At 44.2% G+C, this 12,443-nt stretch overlaps 1 protein-coding gene across 4 annotated transcripts in view; it reads right to left on the bottom strand.

The window, feature by feature from the left end:
- Window positions 1-206: 206 nt before the first annotated feature.
- The window catches only part of AK2 (adenylate kinase 2), a 28,016-nt gene continuing 15,779 nt past the window's right edge, over window positions 207-12,443 (bottom strand). For 2 of the 4 annotated variants that reach the window (XM_034960627.3, XM_034960642.3), the window contains 2 exons: window positions 5,847-5,919; window positions 207-4,726 (listed from right to left, as the gene is read on the bottom strand). In XM_034960627.3, coding sequence (XP_034816518.1) covers window positions 4,505-4,726; window positions 5,847-5,919 — 295 coding nt within the window. In that variant the 3' untranslated portion in view covers window positions 207-4,504. Of the gene's footprint in view, window positions 4,727-5,846; window positions 5,920-12,443 lie in introns of those variants that run through there. The other 2 variants (XM_003812539.6, XM_024928845.4) reach the window with 2 other exon arrangements.

Raw genomic sequence — 12,443 nt, 5'->3', positions numbered from 1 at the left:
GGTTTCCTCACCTATAAAAGTGAAGGACAGTTCTGACTCCACAGGGTGCTGTGTGAGGGTTACGTGAAGTCGAGGGTTACATGAAGCCTTTGCATAATACCTGGCATAACGTCAGTCTTCCGGGAGTGGTAGGACTAGTCTGCATTCTTGGTTTGCAGATTAGATGAGGAAACCCAGGCCCAAAGAAGCAAACAAACAATAGCTCACCCAGTCTTCTCTGTTTATTCTTCTCAACTACACCATGCTGCTTTGCAGGTTGGTTTGACAAACATTTCCCCACAATTAGATGCATGATGACCAAGGGAGGAAAGAAAATTTTCACAGGGTATTTAAAAAGCTCAGGGAACAAACAGATCAGTGCAAATCAGTAAGGCTAACACCTGAAAATGACTCTGCACAGGTGAGGAAGTGGAGCAGAAGAGGGAGGGGCTGGTTCAGGGAACAGGATTTAATATGTCAGTGAAGACCCTGCCTCTCTCTGTAACAAGATGCCTAAAGAAGAATAGTGGTGCTTCCAGCCCAGCTCCCTCTTGTTTTGGGAACAACAGTCATTTCTCAGAAACCTCACTTGCAAAGGCAGCCCTTCCAAAAACATGAGAGCTTTAGTTTGGAGAAATTATTTAAGCTCACTTTTGCTGGAGAGGAAATGAATTTAAACTAGGACACACAGAGAAGCAACAAAGAGTGTTAAAGAAGCAACTGAAAAGGTAGTCAAAGATCTGGCTTAGGGATTAGAAGCACTGGCTTTCTAGACTATGGACAAGTGTCCATTCAACAGTTATCCAGCCTGGCAGGAAGCAGATATCTTTCTGTGTATATCTGGATCCAACTAACATTTATCCAATGTCTGTTGCATGCCAGGTACTGAGCAAAAACCTCTTCCTATAAATTTCATTTAATGCCATTAAGGCCGAGAAGGTGGCATAACCAACTTCCTTTTTCAGCTGAGGAAACAGGAGCACAGTGAATAACTAACTGGCTGGGATTTGTCCTAGGTCCCCTGAACTCCAAGCACAGTGCTATCTCCACTAGACCAAGCTGCCTTGTCTCTGGGCTCAAGAGAAGCCTGCATAGGAGCTGAAGGTCAAGAGGGTGCAGGCTTATCTCATATGCACATACTTGGACCTCCCTACCACACAGCTGCCAGCGACCACAAGAAAGGGCTTCTTTTCCTTCCAGCCAGGTCCAGAATTCAATGTCATTTTTCTAGCTTAGATTATCTAAAAAAAATGCCACAACAGGGGATACAAATTTTAACATATTTTATTGATTTAGGGGCCAAACAAGGCAGCATTTGGTCAGTTAAGAAAGGCACCTCATTGAAAATAATACAACACAGTGCTGTTGAGTGATCCCAGTCACAGGATTTGAGAATGGAAAGGACAATCTTTGGATGACATAGCTTAGGACACTTGCTCATTTATTTAAAAGAGTCCCTTCACACACTGCAGATAAAAGAAGGCAAGAGCATAGGATTGTGGCATGTGCTGAGTAGCTGTGAGAGGTTACTCATGAGAGTAGGTAGCCTAGTAAATTAGTGGTAAGTCAGGGGAAGGGAATCAGCCTCCCTTTCCATTTCATTCCCTTCCCCCTCCCCTTGATTCCAGTTTGCTTGATTTGTTGAGCCACCATCCCTATGAATACACCTTACATCTCTTTCAAATGTGGAGATGGTTTTTTGATCTTACAGTGTGTGGAACCGGGGTCAGTAATCAAAGCTCCCTGTTCCAAGCTATAGACAGACAGGACAACAATTTGATTTCCTGTACTCTTGGTCTGGAACCCATGGGGTTCTGAGATAAAACCTGAGGTCTTAGAGCACTGGCTTTAAAAAATATTTTCACCAGTCCAGAGTAAATGAAAACCCGATTCCTTAGAAATAATATTGTGTCTATTTCTACCCCCACCCTCCAAGCATGGTGTTTTTTAAAAAATTAATTTTTCCCTTACACTTTAAAAACTCTCACCTATGTATAAAAGAAACTGCCACACTACAATAACACTGCTGTTGTTCCGAGTATTCCTCTGAGCCCCTCACCAGCCCTCCCTCACCATCCTCACCCTGACCACCCTTCCCCTCTGCCCAGCACCTAAGAGCAGGGATCACGCCGCGGGGTGATGAGCAGTGTTGCAGTCTCGCCTGGCCTTCTGATACTAGGCTGAAATAGAGAGGAAACAAGAGAGAACAAAATGGGTTTTTAAAAACCAAGTACATATCAGAGGAGGCTGGCATGTAAGCCCCAGCAACCAAATGCATTAAACACTGGAAATTTCTGTGACAGGTAAAAGCAGAACCTGCTGAGGCTGAGGAACTCTGGAATTAAATGAAGCAAAAACAGAATCCTAACCATACTGAGAAGGGTATATGCATTCCCTAGGAATCTTCCAGTTCTTATGGGCAGCCCAAATATTACTTGTACATGTTGTATGCACACGTGAATCTATGTGGACGGATGACAAATATTTGGGCAAGGATCATGCACATTCAATTAGCAAACATTCAGGAACCTCAACTTTGAGGCCAAGTGCTTACAATTGTCCCTAGTTAAAGGGGAGCTGATTCTAAGATTCATGATGCCACTGTCACCCAGAGAAGGATCCCAGACCAGGCACACATAGCTGACAGTTTTTGTTTCACTCCTCTTCCTTGCCCATTCCCAGAAGTCATGTGCTTCCCAGAAACACACAAAGCCAGACTGAGTTTCCACTAAGAGTGGGTGGAGTTGGTTTAGAGCCAGGAAAACAAGGCAGGACAGAGGCAGCAGACACTCACTTGGACCAGGCAAAGAGGGAAGCAAGGTGGCCAGGTACTCATGCCCAGTTGCCATGTGGACGGCAGATAAGACCTCTGGTAGTCTCACAGATGGCAGGAGAGCTCAGGTCAGGAGGCTGGGCACTTTAGAGTCCACTGAATCGAGTCAGCAGCAGATTATGCTGAGGCTGGCGATATTATTTACTGGATCTGCCACTGACTTTCTAATGGTTTTTCCAGAGGCTGCCGTTTTTGTGGTCCTTCATCGCAGTCTGTTACTTCATCTGTTTGCCACAAATCAAACCAGAGACCAAAAGACAGCAGGGACCTTAGAAAATGCTCAATAGTTGGGAAGCTAAGGTTATGAATAAAAGCTGGTAATTGTCACAGGTGGTCTTATTTCTGGGTGATCTTTTCTTGGGGAAGTCCATGGCTATAGCCATCATAAAATTAGGGGTGAAGGGTTGGATCTAGAAGGGAGAGGGTTTGGGCTTAAAAAGAACATATCTGATTTCAGTTTTATGTCCTGGAGAGAGACTGGGTTTGAATAAATACTGATCAAAATGAATCCAAGAATAGATCACACACTGTTTTGTTCACACTTGGAAACACAGGCAAACATTAAAAATAAAAGCAAATAAACCTACCCTGGTCTCTTTTTGGGGAAGTAGATTTGACTGCTCTCAGATGATCAGCCTGGATGTTCAGAAGACAATCTGAATTCAAAAGGACCTTTCACCTGGTTTAATTCTCTGGCAACAATTCAGTTTTCAAACCCAATTCCCAAATAATCGCTATTTTCAGCATCATGATGCAGATCACAAAAATATTCCAATTTGGCCTGGCTCTTTTTATGACAATATCCTCTCCCAGTAATTTCTGTAACCTGCAACATAAGTGCCTTTTTCCTTCCACCTAGGGGGAAAAAATTAATGATCCCTGTTCACACACTGACTCACGTGGGTTTTCATCATGGGTTAGAAAACAAAATGGAATTCTCTGTCCATAATGTGCCATCAGGAACTGTGACCCTGCCTGACTTCACATGATCCTGGACTTCCAATCAGCTGCTGGAAATGGAAGAAATACTATGAGGTTCTGGAATTGCGGTCCCTGGAAGATTACCTGGGTTAGTTCATTTTGGTCAAAAAATAAAATCAAAAGTATGGTTAAAGAAGTAAACAGCTGGGCTGGGTGTAGTGGCTTACGTCTGTGATCCTGGCACTTCAGGAGGCCAAGGTGGGTGGATTGCTTAAGCCTAGGAGTTCAAGACCAGCCTGGCCAACTTGGCAAAATCCTGTCTCTACAAAAAATACAAAAATCAGCCAGGTGTTGTGGCATGCACCTGTAGTCCCAGCTGCTCAGGAGGCTGAGGTGGGAGAATTGCTTGAGCCCCAGGAGGCAGAGGTTGCCGTGAGCCAAGATCACGCCACTGCACTCCAGCCAGGGTGGCAGAGCGAAACCTTGTCTCAAAACAACAACAAAAAAGAAGTAAACAGCTGGTAAAGCAACCTAGCCTAAAACTTACAAAGTAGGAGAGTGAACACATATGTACATGCACACACACACACACAACACACATACACACAGATGAGAGTAGCACACACGCCAAAGATACATTAAGCAAGTGCTTTTTTAATCAATACATCAAATGATATTTTTGCTAGCCTGAGGAAGCTTCTCTTTGCCTGTCCTATCATTCCCACCCATTCCCTCACAGGGATAGAAAGAAATTCCTTCTTGGACCCAACATTAGATAAACATAACCAAGTCTTTACATGTGGCTTTGGAGAAGGCTGCTAGGATGCTTGCGAACACGACATCGGGGGTCTGGGATGCATCGATGGCGGAGTGGATCCCCCGTTTCCTGTAGTACTCTATGAGTGGGGTGGTTTGAGTGTGGTAGGCTTGCAGGCGGATTTTCAAGGCCTTTTCATTATCATCTGATCGACGGATCAAAGGTTCCCCGGTGATCTGAGAACAGGAAGACAGCAATGAAAGGCTGGGACTGTTAGCAAGGTTTTCTTATTCCATGCCAGATGCAGATTTGAGATGGGACCATTCTGCCCAGGATGCTGTCTGTTCCCAAAGCCCATCAGAGACAAAGACAGGCAATCCAGACCCTCTCCGGTGAAGAACTTTGCTACTCCCAGGAGCAGAGCAGCTGGTGAACAGAAGTCAGAGAGTTTGTCAGAAACACCAGCTGTGAGGAAAGGGGTTCATGAGGGGAAGATAGGCAATGACTTTCTCATCTTTGTGCTCAGGCGATTCAGCTTCCAAGATAAACACTTCTAGGGTCAAAAGTAAGGAAGTCAAAAAGGCCCCTAAGACCAGAATACATCAAAATCAAAGATACATTAGCAATTGTAATCTTAGTTGCTTAAATATTTAGTGTATTTACTAGAGTGTCACCCATCAACATTCTAAAAGTGGCAAGTAAAATAAGAACTTTGAATGGTAGAATTAGCAACTTTGCAAAATGTGACTAAGTTGCCATAACGGCTCTGGAACCTGTATTTATAGAACCTGAATGACCTGATGAACTTGTTTCATAGGACAAAGGTAAACCCAGGAAATTCTTACTGTTGCCTGCATGCTTTAAAACAAACCATATAGACTCTTTATGGCAAATGGTGCAGTGACCATGTATGAAACCCCAGGACACAGTACAGCAGCAATAACTATAAAAAGAGAATATTTTTCTGGAGGACTGGTCATCAAACTTCTCTTCAGTGCCACACTCTTCCCACTCTCCAATTGTAGGCTTTTAAGAAACCTTCTCCTGATTAGCTGCTCACTTAGGTGGCCATGATGCCAGAAAAGGGGCTGCTCTTGACAGAAGACAGGTACAATCTGGGCACTGCAAAAAGCTAGCACCACTGGAAGCAACCTTGAGGCCAAGCAATAAACCACCTGAGGAGACACTGAATAGATCTGACACAGGCCATGTGATTTACTTGATAGTGTTATTTTTCATGACTAAGTTAGTAATATTGGTAGAAATAAAAGGAAGATGGAAAGAATAAAGGAAAAAGAAAACAGTGAAGAAAGTGGAAGGAAAGAAAAGGAAATTTTTTGTCCTGAGTTTACATACGTCATCTTTCATGGGCTCTTTTGGAGGGTTGAACTCCTCGTGGTAGGAACGGCCACTCTTGGGGTGAATCAGCCTGAAAGGCAGCAAATGAATATGAGTTAGGTTAACTGACAGTACGCACCTGCACTCCACTCTAGGGGGCTCCGGAATGACAAGCAGAAATAGGGACGCTGGATGCAAGGACCCAGCACCCAGCAGAAAATCCAGCTAAATAACTGGGCTTCCAGGAGAGCTTATGCCAGCGGCAGAGTATATTTTCTATTTTGACCAAACATTATTATGAGTATCTGGCTGAAGAGCAAACTGCTGGCATAACTACCTAATTCAGGACTTGAGAGAAGGAACTCTGGTGCTGGTCTCACACAGCCATCCATTCTGTTCACCCATTTACTTAACAAACATTAATAAGTATTCCATTCAAGCCTTAAGCTGAATTCAGAAGCTACAAAGCAATGAGTAATGATCCCTGCTCACAAGTAGTGCTTAGTGGGAGAGACAAATGTGGAAATAAATAACAAACGTGATAATCCTTTAACAGAGATTTGTACAAAGTGCTATGGGGGACAGAGGACAAAGAAATGACCTCTATTTTCTAACCTAGTTTGGTTACAAAACCAGGAAGGTACTAACAGGAAAAATAATTCCCATGGATGCAAACACCGCCAGATAATGGAACACATCTTTTCGATCACACAGATAAAAGATAGCCTAACCCTTATGGAGCAATATTCAAGTAATCGGGAAAAATGACTTATTAAACAAGTCATGGAATATAGAGCTCAAGAACAGGCATTTATTTGGCACTGAATGTATAGTGGGCAGCTGCATCTGTGCTGAGTCCCCACAGACAACAAGCCCATGTTCCTGACTGGGAATGGCCACACCACAGGAGCCTAGAAACCTAAGGAAAGGAGGCAGGCCAAGCTCTGCTCAGCAGCCAGGCCTTGCTTCACTTCTGTGGTTTCTCAATTCTCTGCCAACCAAGTGTTTGTTTGCTTATTTAACTAATGTTTGCTTTTCTCATGAAGGTCTATTAGACTAGAGCTCCCTAATATTTTTCACCATTTGGCAGGCATAGCAATATTTGGGCTGGGCCCAGCAGCTTATGCCTGTGATCCCAACACTTTGGGAGGCTGAGGGGGGCAGATCACCTGAGGTCAGGAGTTCGAGACCAGCCTGACCAACGTGGCAAAACCCCGTTTCTACTAAAAATATGAAAAATTTAGCTGGGTGGCAGGCACCTGTAATCCCAGCTACTTGGGAGGCTGAGGCAGGAGGATCGCTTGAACCTGGGGGTGGAGGTTGCAGTGAACCGAGATCATACCACTGCACTCCAGCCTGAGTGACGGAGCAAGACTGTCTCAAAAAAATAAAATAAATAAAAATTCTATTCAATTCTATTTAGACTATTGAAGTAGCACCTCTGTAAAATGTGCTACTTTCTTTTTTGTTAATCACAGCATATTTTGGGGGGACAAGATGGTCCATTTGGCATAAAGTGGCACTGGGTTATGGGCAGGAGGGAGGTGACAGTAGAGAAAATAAGCTATAGAGTCATCCCTTGGTATCCACGGGGGGATTGGTTCCAGGAGCCCCCTCTGTGGATACCAAAATCCATAGATGCTCAAGTCCCTGATATAAAATGGTACAGCATTTCCATATAACCTATGCATATCCTCCTGTGTACTTTTATTTTTATTTTATTTTTGAGACAGAGTCTCCCTCTGTCACCCAGGTTGGAATACAGTGGCGCGGTCTCTGCTCACTGCAAGCTCCGCCTCCCGGGTTCACGCCATTCTCCTGCCTCAGCCTCCCAAGTAGCTGGGACTACAGGCACCCACCACCAAGCCTGGCTAATTTTTTGTATATTTAGTAGAAACGGGGTTTCAGTGTTAGCCAGGATGGTCTCGATCTCCTGACCTCGTGATCCACCTGCCTCAGCCTTCCAAAGTGCTGGGATTACAGGTGTGAGCCACTGCGCCTGGTCTATTTATTTTATTTTTTGAGACATGGTCTTGCTCTGTTGTCCAGGCTGGAGTGCAATGGCAATGACCATAGTTCACTGTAACCACAAACTACTGGGCTCAAGTGACCCTCCCGCCTCAGTCTCTGGAGTAGCTGACTACAAGCATGCGCCACCATGCCTGGCTAATTCTTTTATTTTATTTAATTAATTTATTTTATTTTATTATTATTTTTTGAGACAGAGTCTCATTCTGTTGCCCAGGCTGGAGTGCAGTGTCATGGTCTCGGCTCACTGCAACCTCTGCCTCCCAGGTTCAAGCAATTCTCCTGCCTCAGCCTCCTGAGTAGCTGGGATTACAGATGCCTGCCACCACGCCCAGCTAATTTTTTGTATTTTTAGTAGAGACGGGGTTTCACCACGTTGGCCAGGCTGGTCTCGAACTCCTGACCTTGTGATCCACCCACCTCGGCCTCCCAAAGTGTTAGGATTACAGGTGTGAGCCACCGCGCCCGGTCTAATTTTTTAATTTTTTGTAGAGATGAGGTCTCACTATGTTGCCCAGGCTGGTTGTCTTGCATACTTTAAATCACCTCTAGATTATTTATACCTAATACAATGTAAATGCCATGTAAAAAATTGATATACTGAATTTTAAAATTTGTATTATTTTTTATTTTCTTCAGCTTTCCCGGGTTATATTTATTGGTGGTTTTGTTCTGAATATTTTTAATCCACAAATGCTTGAATCCGTAGATGAGGGAATCATGGATATGGAAGGCCAACTGGACAGAGTAGTAAAGGTTCCTGTGACTGCAGTCATGTACTGTGAGGTTGCACCTTCCATTATTTGAGTGCCTGGAAGGATTCCTCTGATGCATTCATTCAGAAATGGCATCCACTGGGAGACCCAGGGAAAGGAGAGAGCAGACTGCTGGGCTCAGCTGCAGCAACTTTGGGAGGGGCTAGGGGCATGAGATACGGACCAGGATATTTTTTTACCTTCTAGAGAGCACAGGGCACATAGCAGCCAGGCTGCAACAAATATGACTCCCACACACTGCTCTTTTGCCATTCACAAATACCACTTTTTAAAACAATACAAGGCTCATTCCATAGAAGGTAAGTGAAAGAAACCCCACTCTCCAAGTTCTCAAAATGGGATTGCTCTCAAGTACCAACCAAAATAGCTCCATGAGCCACTGAGCGTGGCTTGGAGGTATCATCAGGACTGGGAATCTACAATCACTGCTACCGTGAGTGTGATACTTTATTTTTATTTTTTTGAGATAGGGTTTTGCTTTGTCACCCAGGCTGGAGTCCAGTGGCCTAATCATGGCTCGGTGCAGCCTCGACCTCCCTAGCTCAAGCAGTCCTCCCACCTCAGACTCCCAAGTAGCTGGGACCACCACCGCAGGTGCACACTACCACACCTGGCTAACTTTTTTTTTGCTTTATAGTAGAGACGAGGTCTTGCTATGTTGCTCAAGCTGGTCTGAAACTCCTGGCCTCAAGTAATCCTCCTGTTTAGGTCCCTACCAAATGCTGGGATCACAGGCATGAACCACTGCACTCAACATTCAGTGCGACACTTTAAACACTTGTTTTCTCATCCACAAAATTGGGATGGTACCAGGTATTAAGATAATACCAGAGAGCCAACTGGTAGGATAATTAGGATTTGAGAGAGCCAATATTGAATAAGTTAAAAACAAAAACCACAACCACCAACTATTCATATTCAAGAAACAGAACAATGACTCAAAATTACTAGAAGTGAGGTCAGAGCTAATTCAGAAGATTGTTACAATGGGTCCATATCATCTCAGACTTGAAAAAGATCCTGTGTGAGGTCCGGGGTGCATTCCCCAGCATCTTCAAACAGCCGACATCTGTGTCCAACCTGGGCAACAGAGTGAGACTCTGTCTCAAAAACAACAACAACAACAAAAACAAAAAAACAGAAAAGAAAAAGATCCATATTAAACTGACTAGTTCCTGCCTCATTTTCTTCTAACCATCAACATTTTGGACTAGGAGGCAGAAAGCAGGCTTCCAGGGCTAACCCTGCCACTCATCTGTTGGGTAAACTTGGAAAAACACCTTCAGCAGTGACATGCTCTGTGAGGAACGGGGTCCTTCTCTCTGTGAGGAAGTCACACTAACCACCTACTTCCAAATGGAGGGACTGAATCTTCTCTCTTTCACCCTTTACAGCAATCCTGCTGTTTGTTCTTCAGAATCTCTCTGTTCTCTCCCACCCAACCTCAGTTAGAAATCTCCACCACATCATGTGGATCATAAACAGGCTCCTAGATGGTATCCTTATCTGTTTCTCCTTGCCGTAATTTACCTTGTACACCAGGACCAAGCTAATGTTCTTAGAATACTGTTTTTGCCACAATACCCAGTGGCTCAAGAATATCTCATGAGTCCTGAACTCCGTCAAGTCTACCCTCTTTGGTTTGGCAGATCTCCCCAGTAAAGCTCTTCTCAACAGCATTCCTTCTACCTTCCTGCCCCCCAGATCACTGGGCAGACACGTCTGCTACTAGCCTCAGCGAAAGTCCAACACATACTCATTCCGGCTTCTCCTCCCTTCTGGGAAAGGCTCTCTGAAATACTCTTCATCGAGGAAGAGTTTAATGTTATCTCTATCCTAGGCAGCCTTTCTTCCCTGTCCCCAGGCTTTCTTCTTGGACTTTCTACTACACTGAACAGCCCAAGTTTCATATATGACTCTCTGAGGTCAGAGATGGGCATCACTATATGGTTATCCTAGAGCCTCTCGTGGTCCTCTGCTCCCAGGGTCTAGTACTGTGCTATGCACGAAGCAGGTACTCAGGAAGCTGGGCCCATAGAATCAAAGGTCTCCAGTATCACCTGGTTCTGCTAATACGTGCTTAGTGCTTCAGAGACCCCAGGCCTAGTGATGTCTTTACTGTTAACCCTACTGCTTCTCGACCTACATCAGCTTTGTCTACTCTGTGCCCAGTGGGGATACAAAGAAACAGAAGTTCCTGCATTAAAGGAGCCTATGGAATAGCCGGAGACATGTAACCTGGACATTTGAAAAGAAAATGAATATAAGGTAGAGTCCACTGTATTTCATATTGCTTTCCAGGATAATAGTGCTAACCCTGTACTGTCTATTCACATGTTTGTCTCTTCTTGAAGGTATGGACTACAAACACATGGAAAAGATGTTCAACCTCATTAGGAAATCAAAGTAATAATGTCTGAAATAAGAAAACATTTTTTCCCTAATCCAAAAATTTACATGCATTATGATGGCCATAGTATCATTTTAACAGTGGCTAACTGGAAGAAACATAAATGTACAACAATAAGGAAATAAGTAAACAATGGTTTACCTACTGTGAAATATTACACAGCAATTAAAAGTAATGGTCATGGATGTCTGGTTCAAGATGTTTGGCTGACCGCTTTCCTGAGACACCATTAAAATGACAAAGACATAAAAAAGCTACAGCCCACAATAAAGAAGGGAATGGAGGGTCCATTTGCAGTTGAAAGCTTCTGTCATACTTCTGGAAGGCACAAAGCAGATGGCAGTGATTAGTGAAACAGGGTAGAGACAACTGTAGGCTAAAGCAGTGTTGGTCTGTCAGAACAAACGTGTCCAGAAGCAGAGGCATTTCTGTGTTCAATGCTATTACAGAGAAGCAAACATGTTAAAACACACACACACACACACACACAAAGTGGCTGTACTATGAGCAAATTCTTCCTCCATTTTCTAAACTTTGTACAGATGGTTATATTATTTTTACAATAAAAAGTCTACAGCAAAGTATGGCAACTCCAGCTGAAATCAGATTTAAGGAGCACTAAAATGGAGGAGATACACATGTAAAGACATTAACATTTCTTAAGCACCTAATATAGGCAAGGCTTTGAACTATGCATTTTATGTTACCTAACACGTGAAATAGCTTCTCAAAGCAGGTGTTATCAACCCCCTTCTACATATGAGGAAACAGCCTCAGAGAGGTTAAGAAATGTGCCTAGGGTCACAGTTAAAAAGTGACAAGAGGCCAGGCACAGTGGCTCAAGCCTGTAATCCCAGCACTTTGGGAGGCCAAGGCAGGTGGATTGCTTGAGGTCAGAAGTTTGGGACCAGCATGGCCAACATGGTGAAGACCTGTCTCTACTAAAACTACAAAAATTAGCTGGGCGTGGTGGTACATGCCTGTAGTCCGAGTTACTCGGGAGGCTGAGACAGGAGAATTACTTGAACCAGGGAGGCAGAGGTTGCAGTGAGCCAAGATCGCGCCACTGCACTCCAGCCTGGGTGACAGAGTAAGACTCTGTCTCAAAAAAAAAAAAAGCAACAAGAGCCAGGCACAGTGGCTCAAGCGTGTAATCCTAGCACTTTGGGAGGCCGAGGCAGGCGGATCACTTGAGGTCAGTTCAAAACCAGCTGGGCCAACATGGTGAAACTCCATCTCTACTAAAAATACAAAAAAAATTAGCCAGCCCTGGTGGCAGACACCTATAATCCCAGCTACTTGGGAGGTTGAGGTAGGAGAACTGCTTGAACCCAGGAGGTGGAGGTTGCAGTGAGCCGAGACTGCGCCACTGCGACAGAGTTAGACTCCCATCTAAAAAAA

This window comes from Pan paniscus, chromosome 1 (genome assembly GCF_029289425.2).
Source record: "Pan paniscus chromosome 1, NHGRI_mPanPan1-v2.0_pri, whole genome shotgun sequence".
In the NCBI taxonomy this organism is placed as follows: domain Eukaryota; kingdom Metazoa; phylum Chordata; class Mammalia; order Primates; family Hominidae; genus Pan; species Pan paniscus.
Note: the sequence above shows the minus strand (reverse complement) of the source record. Positions and strands in the feature narration are given on the sequence as shown.